At 59.7% G+C, this 16,092-nt stretch overlaps 1 protein-coding gene across 3 annotated transcripts; it reads right to left on the bottom strand.

Moving 5' to 3' along the window:
* Window positions 1-3,342: 3,342 nt before the first annotated feature.
* PTMA (prothymosin alpha) lies at window positions 3,343-12,254 on the bottom strand. 3 transcript variants are annotated; one of them, XM_086618532.1, is made up of 5 exons: window positions 12,184-12,254; window positions 7,859-7,930; window positions 7,070-7,166; window positions 4,429-4,502; window positions 3,343-3,969 (listed from the first exon to the last, which is right to left on the bottom strand). In XM_086618532.1, the coding sequence occupies exons 1-5, from the start codon at window positions 12,226-12,228 to the stop codon at window positions 3,922-3,924; spliced, it is 336 nt and encodes a 111-aa protein (XP_086474658.1). In that variant the 5' UTR covers window positions 12,229-12,254; the 3' UTR covers window positions 3,343-3,921. The 3 variants fall into 3 exon arrangements, with proteins under 3 accessions (XP_086474658.1, XP_086474660.1, XP_086474659.1); XM_086618534.1 differs by having other exon boundaries at window positions 7,076-7,166; XM_086618533.1 differs by having other exon boundaries at window positions 7,070-7,163.
* Between the last annotated feature and the right edge of the window lie 3,838 nt (window positions 12,255-16,092).

The raw sequence follows: 16,092 nt of genomic DNA, 5'->3' as shown, positions 1-16,092 counted from the left end.
TTCAAACCACCCATGACACGTGGGTCACGTCTGCAGGCAAGGGGCAGCAGCAGCCTTACTTCTGGTCTGCAGGTTACAGCTGAACACATGACCTGTAAAGCTCTAGGTGAGGGACCCAGCATCACATCACCACACCTGAAGGCACACCATGGCTGTGTGCTCTTCACCTCCAGTCTTGTGCTGTCAGCCCCCCATGGAGCCTGGCTCCAGTCACCAGGCAGCAGCGGAGATCATCTTCTGCGCACCAGAGACAGGTGGGACTCCTCAGGTCCCAGCAGGCAGCCCCTGGCACAAGGCCATCTCACCAGGGAGACCGTTCCCAAGATCCTCAGAGGCGCCTTCAGCCAGCATGACTCCTGCAAGCTCTCTCCCGCTGAGGGGGACCTCCTGCTCCCAGTCCCCATCCCAAGACATGATGCAGGTGAGCATGGATTTGTGGCATTCCGGGTTCACCCAGAAGGCCCTGTGTGGCATTGAGCACCAAAGGAGATGAAGAGCCACCTTCAACCCTGCATCCTCTCCGGGATCTCACAAGCAGGAGGCACGTTCAATAGCCACAGCTCCTCCATAGGACAACCCCGGCCCTGAGGGGGCTTTTATATCCCGCGGTGGGGTGGGGCTGCCCCTGAGTGGCTGGGACAGCTGCCAAGTGGCAGCTCCGGATTGGCTCGGAGGGGTCTCCCTCCCCCTGTGATTGGCGAGCTGCTGCTGCAACGGGCCAGACAGCAGCAGAGACAGGTGGCAGCACGTGGCTGGCTCAGGGAGGGGGGAAAGCACCAGGTGGCAAACCGGGATTGGTCAGGCCTGGGTGTTGCTTGATTGTGGTTGGTGGAGGCAGCATGAGGGTGGGAGAGAGGTGGGAGGGGGACGGGAGGGACAGGTGGCAGCACGGGATTGGCTGGCAGGCTGTGCCCATGCGTGGGGATTGGCTGGGGCAGCAGGGCTGGCAGGGGCTCCCGCTGCACTGAGCTGTGCCCAGTCTCAGCCCCTGGCACCAGGACCAGCCCGTGCCCTCCCTGCCCAGTGCCCGGGGCAGCACCTGTCCTCTCTGCGCTGAAGACACGGGAGCACGTCCGGGGAGCACGGGGTGGCAGGGGGCTGCCAGACCCCCTGGGACCCAGCCCTGAAGGGGTCGGGATGGGACGTGAACACTGGGGCTGCCCAGCGCAGCTGGAGGCGAGGGAGCGGGGATGCCCTCTCCATCACCGGCTGCCGCAGGGCTTACAGCAGTTAGGTGAGAACCAGGAGCTGTGGGGCTGGAGACTGCCCCTCCTCACCCCCAGCTGCTCCGTGCCCTGCCCACTGCCAGCCTGCCCAGCTCTTACCCCACACCCAGCACCCCAGACTGAAGATGACCCTGCTACCCAAAACCCCCAGGTTTTGGAAGCCATAGGACAGGTCCTGCTCTGCCGTGAGGGACAGCAAGCCAACTGCTCCTCCAAAATCTGCCCCCCAGGGGTCTCGCACCAGCAGTGCGTGCAGGGTCCCCACGTTTCGGTGTCACGCAGAGCCTGCTCTCACCAGCAGCAACTTACTTGGATAATTCGTCTCGCAAATCCACAAGGACCGGCTCAAATCACCCGTCACTGGAGCCCATGGTGGAGCATGAGCCACGAGCCACAAAGCGCCACCCAGCCATACGGTGACATTCGGCAGCTCCGTTTGCTGCTGCTGTCACGTCCCATTGGGAACATCAGAGCACTTGCTAATCAAATCTGGGACTGTCCTCCAGCCTCATCGCCAGCACCCCAGCCGGCAAGAGGCAGGGCTGGATAGGGCCCGTGAATCGAGGCAGTAAATCTGATAAGCTATCAGCCAGCACCCCGATTAGTTGGATCATTAAGGACAAGGAGCCAGATTTCGAGCTTATTTGCCACCGGTGTAAATACAAAGTGACCTGGCTGCTCCCAGAGATGAGGAGGAGCTGTGATGCTCACAGCCAGCACATTAAACGCACAACAAACAGTTCCTCCTCTTTTAAAAAAAAAAAGAATAAAAATCACCCGCCAGCATCGCAACACTAAATGCCGGGACTGCAGGGCGAGAGGAGGAAAGGAGACCATCTGGCAGGGCTTCGGCATGGGGCCAGGTTGGGGGGAAAGGGGACTCGCTGGAGCCGGGGCAAGGGGTTGGGAGGCACAGGTACAATGCAGGTTCCTGCAAACGGGTCTCCACACACCTAGCAGAGCTGGCTGAGCTATTCTGGGCTCCAACACCCTAGAGAAGGGAAGAAAAATAAGCTGGAGGAAGGTTAGGAGCAAAGCAGCAGAGGTCCAGGCTAAGTTAACAGCATTTTTGGTTTGGTTAAAGCGGACAGACAGACCCCAGCCCACCTCCCACCACCAAACCTCTGCTAACTCAACACCCCAGAAATTGCTGGGTGCCCAGTGCAGGCTGGAATATCCCTCAGGGACCAGTTCCAGCTGAATTCAATCCCTGCTGAACACCACCTCCTCCAGCACAGGTGTCCCACCCCCCTGCCAGCAATGCTGTAAACAAACCCCGCGCTGCCTCGCACAGCCCCAAGGAAGGGGAAGGTGTTCGTGTGGCCTCAGCACCCACCATCCCACAACCAGAGGGTCACCCACCCACAGCAGACATCACAAGGAAGAATTTTTTGGTTTCTCATCCCCACTGCACCAGCCAAATGCAATCCTCAACAAGCCTGACTGTAGAGGGACAGCAGGATTGCCGAGCACGCCATACCCACTTCTATTTAGCCTGTGTCTCTGACACTTTCCCAGTCTAACACCTGTAGTTACCGATCCCCAAGAGCAGCCAGACCATGCGGGATCATGCAGAGGCCATGCTGGAGGCACAGTTGGAGCTCTCCATGGAGCACAGCCATGAGAACACACTCCCTCACCTGGCTTGACACAGCAGGGCCACGGCACAGCCCTGCACTGCAGACACCAGCTGGGACCACAGCTCCTAGACCCTCCCCACCAACACCCTGCACCCCTCTGCCCTCTCTCCAACTCTCTTTCCCAGCCCAAGTCCAAAGCAAAGAAAGAAAGGAAGGGGAGAAAGAAATAAAAAACTAAAACAAATGAAAACTAAAACAAAAAGCAGCAGTTGGGAGGCAGCCTTGTTAGGACAACTCAGCAAAATAAAATTCCGGTTTATTGTTGGACAACATTGTTTCACACATACATCAAACAGGCCAAAAAAAAAGAAAAAAAAATAAAAATAAACAGCAATTCATAGACAGAAAAAAAAAGAAAACCTTTTTATCTTTGGCCTTGCCACCTCATACAAACCACGATCTATGGTACAGCTAAAGTACATACACAAAAAAAGTTACTGGAATGCTCAGAATAAGATTGTAAATTTTTTTTTGCATTTTTGTCTTTTTTTTTTAATTTTTTTTTTTTTACAAGGTTTTGTTTTATTCTCCTTTGAGATAATGGTTTGGGCCTGGTCACACCACAAGTAAAGTCAGAGATAGGTAACAAGAGAGATATACACTTCAAAGCCCCCCTTTTGGTCAATCCGAGATCACTTAAAAATGGCGGACCTCCTAACAATATGTACAAAAATATAAAATGTAAATAAAAAATACAAACAAATTCTCCTTTAAAGTACTTTTAAGAAAGAAAGCAGGGCCTTGAAGTTTTGGTGCTTGGGGGGGAGGGGGTGTGTGGGGGAAGGGGGCGTTTCTCTCCCCGCTAACGGGCAAATCGTTTTGTATGTTCGTTGAGTGGCAGCGCCGCGACGGGGGGGCCAGGGACGGGGTTCACTCTACTTGGTGAGGATGACCACGGCAGAGGGGGGAGGAAGGGGATGCGTGTGTGTGTGGGGGGGCGGGGGGAGGGTTGCGACGGGAAGGAAGAGGGAGTCCCAGGGGTGAAGAGGACGCGCTGGCCTTTTTTGTTGGTTTGTTTTCCTCCTTATTTAAAAAAAATAATAATAATTTGCTGCCTAGTCATCTTCATCGGTTTTCTGCTTCTTGGGATCAACGTCGTCATCCTGGGGGGAAAGCAAAGCCATCAGGAGAGGGGTCAGGAGTGGGGCTGCCAGGGAGGCTGGCAAGAGTCACACAAAGGTGGGCAGAGAGATGGGAAAGTGTTTTGGGTCCCTCTCCCACCCCAGGGACGAGGGCGGAGCAACACAAGTGTTTCCCCCCAGCGGAAAATCCCCTCACAGCCAGCTCGGGGGGGTCCCTGAGCACGTCCTGCCCCAGCCCAGCACGAGCACCCTGGGGCTCCCCGACCCAGGGCCAGCAGCTCCACGCAGCCAGAGCAGACACCCTGCTAACCAGGGCAGCATATAATCAGAACTGGGCCATGTCCCTGGAGAGGCACAGGGAGCACACAGGCAGGGTGTTCCAGCCCCAAAACCCAGCCTAGCCTCTCCAGCCCCACTGATGCTCCTCCCAAACCCTGTGGGGACACAGGTGGCTCTGAGGGGTTGGTTGTTTCTTCCTACCTCATCATCCTCAGCTGCCCGTTTGCCTGTGGCTCCCTCAGCTTCATCATCTTCATCACCATCCTCTTCCTCACCTGAAAGGAGAAAGGGAGGAACATGAGACCCTCTCAGAGGGTTGCAGCACCAGGCACCTCCCCTCTGGTTTAATCCTGGCTCAGCCCCACACTGTGATGTCCAGCATCCTATCTCCCCTGCTCAGGACAGCAGGTGCCTGATGACATGGGGGCTTTCAAGGCATCTCCCAACCAACCTGACCCACCAAGGGGAAACAGGGATTGGCAGCATCGAGTCTGGCTCAAGCCAGGTTTGTAGCGCAGGCAACAGGACAGCAAAACCAGCACCTACTGCAAGCGCTGAAATCATGGCAAAAAGGGAGGGGAGAAAAAAAAAAGGGAGAGGAAAGCACTCTTTCTAGTGGCTGCTCCATCTAACTGCTCCAGATTACTTCTGCTTCCCTTTGCAGCTATTAGTCCATCTTTAATGAGTTAAGAGAGCCAGAACGCATTAGTTCTGAGTCAGAACACTTTCTAATTATCAGAACGGCAAACAAATGCTACCAACTTATCTTACAGCCAGAGAGGAGGATGAGCAGAGAGCTCTGGGCTTTGACCCACTTTGAGCTCAAATAGGCCAGTGGATCAGAACCACCGAGTCCATCACCTTCGGTCAGTTTTGGGGGGGTCAGAGACAAAACTAGAGGCCTCAGAGAAGGAACCACCTCTTGGCTGCCGAGACGAGTCTCTTGTGTAACAGCAGACCCTACTAGAACTTAGAGCGTTAAGGCCAGTAAGCTGGCTTTACACCACTGCCACGAGCCACATGTATAGACAGCCGAGGGGATTAAGGTCAGCCCATCCTCCCTTCCCCTCTCCTCTCCCCGGCGTGTGCTCAGCCCATGCAGTGGGAAGGGCCAAGATTAGCCCCCGGTGATGGATCAACACCCCGGCAGCCATCCCATGCACCAGGCTGGCCGGCAGGTCAGGTGACAGTGCCAAGCTGATTGGGGGCATTTTTAGTTCTTTGAGCTGATTTAAGCAAAGCAAATAATGAGATGGGATGGGGAGAAGGGTGAGAAAAAAATATACCCTCAAGCTCCCCTCTGCTGTCAAACTCCAGAATGGAGTCTGGCTGCAAGTGTTGGAAAAGAGCTGATGCAAGCTGCACTCACTGCCTTCAAATCTCTCTCCTGCAGAGTTCAGCTGCTCAGGTGCAGCTCTCAGGCAAGGATCACCCGAGGGCAGCAGGCACAGACAGACAGAGCCGTGTGGGATCCCAGCGAGGCATTAGTGCCTTCAAGTACTGCGTGCCAAATCGTGCCTGTGCTCGGCGAGCTGGGAAAAGCGGGGCTGGCACTGCAGGACCGAAGCTCCCTGGGCTTCTCACAGCAGTATCCAAGCAACACTTCCACCCCACACACAAGCGCCTGCAGCACACACATCCCTCTCCTGCCCAAGAGGAGCAGGGAGAGGCAAGTATTCCCCTCTTTTTCCATCCCAAAGCAGGGTTGGAGGTAGATGGGCTCAGGACAGCACACAGCAGCACTCTGCTTTGACCTCAAGGGTTAAAATCCCAAATACGAACAGGGTCATAATTACCAGTTTTCCCTAGGGAACCAGTTCCTTCTGAAGGGTACAGCAGACAGCAGGCTACCGATAGCAGAGCCTTAGCCCAAAGGAGGCAGCCTTCCCTGCTTACACTGTCTGAACAGGCGCTGGCCTAACAGTCACTGGATTTCCAGCCCTGTCCCCATCTCCCAAAACTAACCAACAGGTTAGTAGGTCAGCACGTAAACTGAAAATTCACAGGGGATTAAGCAAGTAACAGCTAATCAAAGGCCTCAAGTTCATTTCAGCATAACAAGAATGGTTTTCTCCCAGCCTTAACGAGCGATAAAAATAAACAATGTTATTCATCCAAGCAGATCTCCAGGGGAAAAAAAAAAATAATAGCGGGGAGGATGAGAAGTGATTCGGCAAGTCACTGCTGGATTTCTGGTCACTGCTGCCAAAACCCACTTCTAGGCTGGGTCAGGTCAGGAAGCAGGGGAGGGCACGGAGACATGGGACACCGTGGACAGGGAAGGTTTTAAGTAAGCCTGTCCGCTCCCATTAGAGGAGCAGGGATGAGGTGCAGGTTCCTCTGCCCACTTCCACACCGCATCCAGCCAGGAAAGGGCTGGGAGAGGGAACTACATCAGCCTCTGAGCACGCTGCTCCATGAAGAACGATGGTGCTCTATCACTTGTGCCAAGGCAGAGCTACCCAGGGCCTCCCCCATCCCACCAGCCGGTGCTCAACGTCTGCGGTGGCAGCTGCGATCACAGGAGTCAAGGGCAGGTTTTCCTACCCGCACGGAAGGGCTAATGCGCTTATTCAGCACCGCAGTACGGTGCCGTCTGGCTGCAGGAGGGAGGAAGGAAGGAATCTGCCCTCAACCTGCTGGAAGGGATTCAAGGCTGACTTCACTCCCAGCACCGGTGGCCTGGGTGAGAGAGGAAGGACTGAGATCAGCTGGTGAGAGCCACCCAGCCACTGCCACGAGGGGGAGATGCTGCTCCGGGCTCTCCTCTGCTTCCCGGGAGTCTGCTGGCCAGGGCAGGACGCAGCCATGGGATGGGGGCAGGGGGAACAAAGAAAGTTACCATCACCCTCTTCCTCCTCGTCCTCTTCCTCACCACCTTCCTCTTCCTCTTCGTCTACTTCGTTGTCAGCCTCCTGCTCTCCGTTTTCCTCGTTCTCCTTGGCAAGACAAAACATCACTTAAAAAATGCACTAGGGAAGGGAGAAGGGGGAAGAGATGTTCAACAGAAGTGCCCGTCCCCACCTTTCCTGCCTAAAGCAAAGCACCAGCCCACCGGAGCCCCAGGCACGCATCCCGCTTCCTGCCTGCCCCCACACGACACAGGCAGCCCAGGCACAAAGGATCAAATCCAGAGTAACTAGGGGATGCAGCTTTGAGGCCAAGACAAAGACTGCAGAGGCTCTTGTGACACGTTGAAAAGCAACAGAGTGAATTTCCCCCCGGCATGTTAGAAATAGGAAGCCAACCGGTTTACTTGTACACAATGTGTTTCCCCGCTCAACCGATTGTAACACTGTAAACCTAGGGTTTGGTTGGTGGGTTTTTTTTTCCTTTCCCCTCTCCTTCCTCTCCTTTTCCAGTGCCTAAGAAGGAGGTGGCACTGGACGCAATCTCATACGGCTTTCAGGGAGGGGATCCAAGCCAAGCCCTTCCTTTCTGCACACACGTGAACTGCCCACAGGCTCGGGAGCATCTGCTGAACCTGAAGCCTCAAAGGTTCGAGGGCTCTGCCCAGTTTGGAGGGGTCTCCTCTCAGGCAGGGCTGGGAGCAAGCTCACAGCAAAAGCAAGAAGGGAGAGGAAAAATCAGAAGGCATTGGCATCTCTCTGCAGATCTTAGCCATACTCACAGCGTTGCCGTTCGCCGGTGCGTCTCTGCCATTTTCTGTTTCTTCAACGACTTCCTTCTTCTCTTTTAGATCCTGGAAGGAGCAGAAAAGCAGAGAAGTCACCCCGATTCCAGGTGTCTGGGTCAGAGAAGCTGCAGACCAGGTGTGAAAAACACAGTCTGAGGGAGAGAGCAGGAGCTGGTTTCTCTTCACACTGATTTGCTCTGTGATTTGGTCACCACGTTCAGGCTCCTCCTTGGGAACAGGAGAGCACGGGGGCGAATCTCAATCCAAGTCAGCCTTGCGAGAGAGCAGCTATCTAAAAAAGAGACTGCTCTGTTTCACCTTCGAGCTCCCAAACACACAGAGCTGGCCGCCTGCATATGCTCAGCAGCAGCAGGCCTGGCTGATTGCCCATCTTAGCACAGTCCACGCAAGCTCCTGCAATGCCACGGAGAGCCAGCAGCCCCGTCCAACGTACAACAGGCTCCGCCGCCCCAGGGCTGCAGACATTCACGGCTGCTCAGTACCTTCGCAGCAGGAACAAATCCCAGGGACTCATTAGCAGAGTCTGTGGTCTCTGCCTTGCCTGAGGAAAATCATACAGCAAACGTTACACGCCTGGTCTTTCTCGCAGCAGCGGAGAGGAGACTCCAGTATCCAGCTCACAGCTTTAAGTGTAACAGGATGGGGTGGGGGAAGAAGTCTATTTTTACACTGCTCCAAAAGCCGTGCCTGGCTAGTTCAGTTCAAATCTCCACCACGAGCAGAGCGGGAAGAGAGCCGGAGCTTGTGTGTTTTTGCTATTGATCACTGTCAAAATGTCATGCCAAGTTGCTCGGCAAACAGGCTGAGAGGATCCAACTTTATGTTCCCGCATAAAGAACACTTGGATTTAACACTGGCATCTCTGCTTGCATCCTCCTCCCCTTCTGTTCCTCCATCAGCTGGAGCGAGCTCCTTCAGCACAAGGAACATTACTCCAGCCAAGGAAAGCAGAGAGGCCCTTCCCCGGGGCCAGCGGCACCACCACACAGCCAGCTTCAGCTGCGACCACAAGGTGTTTCAAAGTTGCTGGCAGCTCCCTACTCCGCTGCAGCGGCGAGTGGCTTCACCCCGCTCTTGCCCACCCTCTGCGGCCGCCCTGCAGCCCACAGGGAGCAGGCACTTTCACTCCTGCTGAGCCACTGTCACTTCCTTGTGGGAACACTAGCGGCCGTTGCTCCGTTTTGGGAGGGTTTCTACCACCCTGCAGGCTGCTCAGGTGAGACAGCACAGGGGTTTCAGACCATCGGATTATTTAAACCACTCAGACGGGTGCGCACAGACGCTGTCTGTCACTGCAGGAACCCAGGATGCCAGTGCAGCGAGGGAGGATTTTCTTTGGAAGCAAGTTTTGGGGTGACTACACCTGTTGATCGAACCTTGCCCAATCAAACCAGCATCCCAGGAGCCCAGGGTTAAACAAAAACATTAACTCCCTTCTCCTTTTACTGCTCACACAGGAATCCCAAGCTGCCTCCTCCACACTCTTCTACCAGTTTTCACACCATCAGCAGCTCCTGCTTCCCTAATCCCCAGGGGCTGATCACAACCATTTAACCTCTGGCGCACCGTCACGCTGCTGCGTACCACAACCATAGCCTCGTGTCGGGCAAACGGGCACGAGGGCGACAGAGCGTTTCCCAAGTCAAACACGAAGCAAATTGAGCCGTCAGAGTTTCCACATCTCACTAAAAGAGTCGTTCACAAAGCACAAGCGATTCTCCCGGTGAACTAACAACACATTCTCAGGGATTTTAGCTGGACAAACCTCCAGCCCTGACCTTTCCCACCCCACTGAAGACGCTCTCGGTTTAACGACCATCAGGATGCCAGGTCATGAAGTTTGTGCTAGCAGCAGGGTTGCAGAAGGGACCACAGCTGCTCCCTTTCCCCAGGCCAGTCCAATACAAACAGACAGATGTGTACAGCAGCCTCCAAACCAGGAGCCCATGCAGCAGGGCTGCTGTCGCTCCTAAGCTTTGACCGAGCCTCTAATTATAGGTGTGGCGAGGCTGTTTGTCCATAAAATAGCAACAGTGTTTAGTCATACACCAACCGCCCGGGAAGCTCTACCTTCTGCTCCACTCCCGAGGCGCTAGCAGCTGCCCGCGCGGCCGCAGCTCCCGGTGCGGACGTTCCGCGGCAGAGGGCAGCATCCCGAAGGAAAAAGGGTCGGAGGAATAGAATGCGCTGCCCACTGCGGAGCCGCGTCCACCCTCCGGGACGGCGGAGCCGCAGCCCGCGCCTCCCGCCGGCAGGGGGCCCCCCCGGGCCGCCACGCGCCCGGCCGCCGTTCGAACCGCGCGCCACTCTCCGCGCCCCTCTCATTGGCCGCCCGCCAGCGCGCCGGCCCGGCGCCCCGCGGGCTGCCGGGAAGTGTAGTCCCGGCGGGGGCGGCGCGGCGGACTCCCGCTCCCAGGGGGCGGCGCGGGAAGGGCCACACGTGGTGGGCGCCCCGCGGCACAGCGGCGGCTGGGGGCGGTGCTCGGCGCGGAGCCACCGCCCGGACGGGGCGGGACAGCCGCCCCCCTCCCTCCCCGCCTCCCGGGAGCGCTCCGGACAGCAAGGCGGGACGAGGGCGGACGGCCCCGGTGCCTCCGCGCTTCCCCCACGCCACCGTGTGTGTGTTTGGGGGGAGGTAGTGCTGGGGGAAGGGGGGGGGTCACCTTGCCACCGTGCGCGCCTCCGCCCGCCCCGCTGCACGGACCCCCGTCCCCCCGCGGGAGGGCGAGCCGGGGACGAGGCCCCCTTCCCCCACTCTGTAAAGGGCAGCGGAAGGTTAACGGCAAACTTGGCCCCGTTCCCCCGGGGAAAGATGGGGATCGACCCGCCTCGCCGCTTCCCGGCTCCGGCAGAGCCGGAGGCAGCAGGAACCGAGCCGCGGCCCCGGAGAAGAGGCAGGGCGAGCGAGGGGGGGGAAGGGGGTACGGCTGCGGGAGCGGGAAACAGAAGTGAAATCGAAGTCTGCCAGAAACGGCTTTTTGTAAACCCTCCTCCCCGTCGTTTTTGGTGGGTTTTTTTTTTTTTGCGCCCCCTCCGGGAGCGCCACGAGCCGGTGCCGGCCGGGACGCAGGGTGAGAAGGTCCCCGGGCACGGCCTCCCCATTCCCCGTCACCTTCCCACGCAGCCGCCCGGGTCGAGCCGGGTCCTCCCGGAACTTTCCCAACAGCAGCGGGAGGACCCAGACGCGCCGCCGGGCTCGACGGGGCGCATCGCCGCCCACGGCCCGGCGGGGAGCACAGCCCGCCCGGGTGCCCGGCGCCCCCGGGGGACGCTCCACCGCGGATCGCAGACAAAGGCGGGCGCCGGGAGCCGCAGCGGGGACTCCCGGGAGAGCTTCTCCCGGCGGGTATCGGCGCTCCCCAACTGCTCTCCATCACCCCCGGTACCGACTCGCAAAGTTATCCCGCCGCGGGGAGCTCGGCCCGGAGCCCCCAGCCCCACCGCGCCAACTCCGCCGTGGGAGCTGCCCCCGCCGAGGCAACTCCGAAAATAGCCACTGCCCGCCCCCCCCTCCGGGGGCAGCTCCGGCGCAACCCTCTGCCTCCGGGGGCGACTCCGAAATAGCAACCCCCCCCCCATCCGGGGCAGCTTCGAAACGGCAACTGCCGCCTCCCCCCCCAACCCTTCCGGCGGGGCAACTCCGAAACAGCAACTACCCCCGGGGGGGCGTAACACCGACACAGCAATTACCCCCACCCTGCATCAACCGGGTGCAACTCCGAAACAGCAACCGCCACGGCCCCCCCAACCCTCCGGTGCGTGTTCCGGAGCGCTCCCCCCGCACCCCTCCCCCGCGGGGAGGGCGCCGAGCGGGACCCAAGTTTGACGGGGCTGTCACGCTCCCGCAGCGGATTGAATGAGGCGAGCGCTGCCCGCCGCCGCCATCCCCGCGCCGGAGACGGGTGCTGAGGCGCAACCATGCTTCCCACACACACACACTCCCCGAACCCCTCCAAGGCGGGACGGCACCGCCGCCGCTGTCCCCGGGAAGGCGGGAGGGAGCGGGCCGCGGAGCGCGGCGCGGCTCGCAGCACCGGCAAAGGCGGCGAGCACGTTTCCCGCACGCTGTAGACAAAGAAACGGCGCAGGCAGCTCCGCACGGCGAGCGCGGCGGCAACGGCCCCACACCGAGCCCCGCCGCGGGGGGCGGCGAACTTCAACAGGAGGGGGAGGGGGGCGAGCAGGAAAATAGAGGGGTAAAAAAAAAAATAAAAAAATATAAAAATGCAAAAAAATCTCTTGAAGGAAAAAAAAAAGCCGAGAAAAGGCGCTGAGCGAGGCGCGGGGCGGCAGCTCACCTTAGCGGAGATCTCGGCGCTGGTGTCCACGGCCGTGTCGGACATGGCGGGGGCGTGCGGGCTGTGGCGGGGCTGTGGCGGCGCGGGCGGCGGCGCGGGCAGAACAATGCCAAGATGGCTTTGCGCGAGCCAGTGGGGACTCACGCGGCGCCACGGGCCCTCTTATAGAGCCGGGGGCGGCGCGCGCGCTGCCCCGCGCCGCGCCCATTGGCCGCGCGCGCCGCGGCCGCAGGCGCCCATTGGCCGCGGCGCAAACAATGGGCACGGCCGCTTAAAGCGGCAGGCGCCGGCGCCGCCGACACTGCGGCGATGAGTTCGGGCTCGGTCTCAGCGTGGGCGAGGCGCGGGGCGGTGGGCGGTGAAGCCCCGCCCCCTTCCCTCCCCTGCCTCCGCCCCCGCCGCCTCCGCCCCGCCCCGCCGTGTGAGGCGGCGGGCAGGAGGGAACTCGCCCCCCCCCCCCCCCCACCCCCCGCTTCCCCGCCGCAGCCAGCCCGCATGCCTGCGGAGGGGCGGGAGGCGTGCGCGCCCGCCCGCGGAGGGGAGGAAAAATAATAAGAGTTAAAAAGCATAATAATAACAAGAGGAACGCTGGAGAACCGGCGCTTCCCCCCACCACCCCTGTCCTCCTCCCGCACCCCCTCCCCCGGGGCCTCTCCGTGCCCGGAGAAGGGCGCTCGCCCGGAGCGGCCAGTAGTGCCGGAGCTGGCGGGTGGTAGCAGGAAGCCCCGTCCCCTCGGTCGCCGCCGGGGTAGCCCGCGCCTCCTCGCCCTCGCAACCTGCGGCGTGTTTTCAGCGCCGCGGAAACTTGGCCACAACAACAACCGCCGCCCCCGGGGGCAGCGGGGCAGGGGCGGCCCGCCGGGGCGCTGCCGCCGCCGCCGCCCAGAAATGCGGGATTCCCACCCATTTGCTTGTTTTACAATTAAAAAAAAACACCCGGGCCTCCTCGCCGACCCCCAACCCGCCCCCCCCCACTTCGTTCGTGAGCTCAGGGCTTGGCACGCACTGGGAGCTTCCCAGCACTACCCCGTCCGCAGCTCGCCGTTACACCGGGCCGCTGCCTCCCGCTCGCCCGCGGGCACCGGGGCCACCCTTGCCCCCTACCCCCGCTGCGGGGTAACGGGGCATCGGCGCGGCGAGTGAGGGGGTTCTGCCACACTCAAGATGGCGCCGAGAGCCCTTCGTGGGGCAACCGCGCGTTTTTTCCACCTCCCGGGAGCCGCTCCGCAGCCAGCCACGGCCCCGCGGGCCAGGCAGCGGCGCGCCTAACTGGCTCCCGTTGCGGACGGCGAGGAGGAAAGGGCGAGGGGGTGAAAAAATGTCATCCCCGGACGAAGCAGCGCCTCTGCCACACTCAATATGGCCGCCGGGCCGGGGCAATAGTCGGCAGAGCCTGTCCTCGGAGGGCGGGATATAAGGACTGAGCGATACGGATTGGCCGACAGCACTGAGCGAACGCTGTGCTGACGCTTTGCGGCTTCTTATTTGCTGAAACGCCTGTCTGTCTCAAGAGAAGTTGTTTTGAAAACCCGGAGCGGGGACGTGGCTGAGCGCTGGAGCGGAGCTCGGGCCACCAGGCTCGGGGTACGGGGCACCCTGTGGGGGCGAGACTCCCCGCAGGGGCTGCCGCGGGCAGAGGGTGCGCTTCTCCCGGCTGCTGGGAGCCGGGATGCCCCCCGGACCTCCCCCGTCCCAGCTTCAGAAGAGCTGCAGAGAAAGCATGGCAGCCCCCACACCACCTGGCACCAGGCACGAGGCATGATGGCGCCCGCCTTCCTTGCCCCATCCCCACGCACGCCCGGCAGCTGGAGACCGAGGCCACAGGGCCTCGTTTCCAGGGCAAAAATGTCCCTCCCGCAAAACATAATAGCACCACAAACAGCCTGGTTAGTGCCTGGTCGTGCCATGGAGGACTCTTCTCCTCAGCCTTGGCATCCTGCCTCTCACGGGAGCAGCTCCGAGGCGATAATGGGGCTGGGCGGTGGGCTGTGGTCAGGGCTGTGGCGGGAGCAGGAAGCATGGCGGTGGCTGTGACCTCGTGTCGGCCGCTAACCCTCCACCCGACCTTGCCCCAGGGCCAGCCGTCCCCTGGTCCCCGGGGCCGCCTCGCGGGCTGCAAACCTGCGAGCTGAGCGCTGCCGCGGGAAACTCTCACTTTGCGTCAGAGCCGCTCTCGGCACAGCGGTGCCTCGCTCGCGGCTTTCGGGCACCGCCGGTGAGTCGGTGTTTAGTCAGGAGGGGCCTTTTGGGGATAACAGATTCCTCACGTCGGACGTCCCACTCTGACCTGGCGGTGGGGCCGGGCAGGAGTGGGGCGAGAGCCTCTCCACGCGCTCAGGGGAAGGACAAGGCTGTGGAAACCGGGATTTCTGGTCGCTGCTGGCTACACCTCTTGCTTGGTGCGTTCAAGACAAGGGCAGCTGCTGTCTGTGCCCGCAGACGGCACTCCACAGCGGCCGTGGGTTTGGGGCAGGTCGGGAACAGGGCTGGGAGGCAGGAGCGCCCTCTGCCACAGCCGAGTCAGGGGCTGGCGGGCAGCGAGTCTCCAAGTGCGTCCGAAAGGGGAAAGAAAAAAACACACACACAAAAACACCCAAGCCCAGATCTAAAATAAAGCACTTCTGCTAAAACTTGTCTTTAATATGTGCCTCCTCCTTAAACCAGTGATGTTTCCTTGGGCTTGGGGTTCCCACGTTTCACAAACAGTTAAAAAAAGAAAAAGAGATGTGGGATATTTGGGGAAGAAAATTAAGAATCCTCAAGGGATGGTCACACCAGGATCCCATAGAAGACGGCAGGGGGAGAGGGGGAGGAGAAAAAAAAAAAAAACGAGCCCGAAGTGGAAGCAAAACTGCCTTAAACCACTCTGCTTCGGAAATCCATGTATAGCCTTGGCTGTCGTCCTTCCGTGCAGCGGGATAACCCGGCTGGTGAGTGCCGCTGCGCGTAGGGCAGAGAGAAACAGGCTCAGCTCTGTGTTTTATGCCTCAGCAGTCCAAAAAGAAACAACAACAAAAAAACTGTTGCCTGTAAAAGGCAGCTGCTGCTTTACCTCTTCTCCACCCCTCCTGCTGGCTGCGGCTGGGGAGCGGCTCCTCAGTAAGCAGGAGGAGGAGGAGGAAGGTGGAAGAGGACTTTACAGAAGTGCCCGAGCACCAAGGACAGAAGTTTCCAGGACTGAGCTCTGCCTGGGACCTCGGTCTGTCTGCGGAAGGTGATTGCTTTGGCAAAGGAGTCGAAGTGCCAGAGGAGGCGGTAGGAGTTTTCCCTCCTTGTCGGCCGTTTCCCTAGCTCAGCAAGTAGCAGCCTCTCTAATCCCCGGCGAAGATCCTGCTGCTTGGGCGATTATTTCATCACGGCAAGCTGCTCCTTGGAGGAAATTCTCATTACGCTCTTCGGAGAGGCAGGGGAGGGGTGACTGTCACTCAGCTGCTCTGGAAAAAGCAGAGGGATGAGCCTGCAGCATCCCCGGGCTCTGGCGCACGAGACGTGGTAGTGTTTCTAGGTCAGGCTGGTGATGCGGGACATGAAGCCAGCAGAGATGACATCCTGGCTGTGTCACCTTCTGTTCCTCAATGGGCAAGGGTTGCACGCGGGGGCTGTGGCTTTGTGACTGACCGTTTGCTCGGCAGGGCCTGGAGGAGCACTGCTGGGGGGGCTGGAGGGCCATGAGGAGGTGGGAAGGAGCTTCATGTGCGCTTACAGAGGGGAGTGGAGGTTCGTAGAGCACTGGGGCCAGCCCGCGAGTCTGAAAAGTGTCTTCGTGAGACCATGGGGCCAAGGCTGAGACCTCGCCGCGGGAGGCAGATACAGCGCTTGGAGAGCACCAGCCCAGGGTACAGCCACTCTTCTCCCCACATCCCCAGCTGCTGCTCCTCCGTCCGTCCCCACGAATCACGTAAACAGGAG

Source organism: Tauraco erythrolophus, chromosome 11 (assembly GCF_009769465.1).
Source record: "Tauraco erythrolophus isolate bTauEry1 chromosome 11, bTauEry1.pri, whole genome shotgun sequence".
NCBI classification, from domain to species: domain Eukaryota; kingdom Metazoa; phylum Chordata; class Aves; order Musophagiformes; family Musophagidae; genus Tauraco; species Tauraco erythrolophus.
This window is presented reverse-complemented; position numbering and strand designations above follow the sequence as displayed.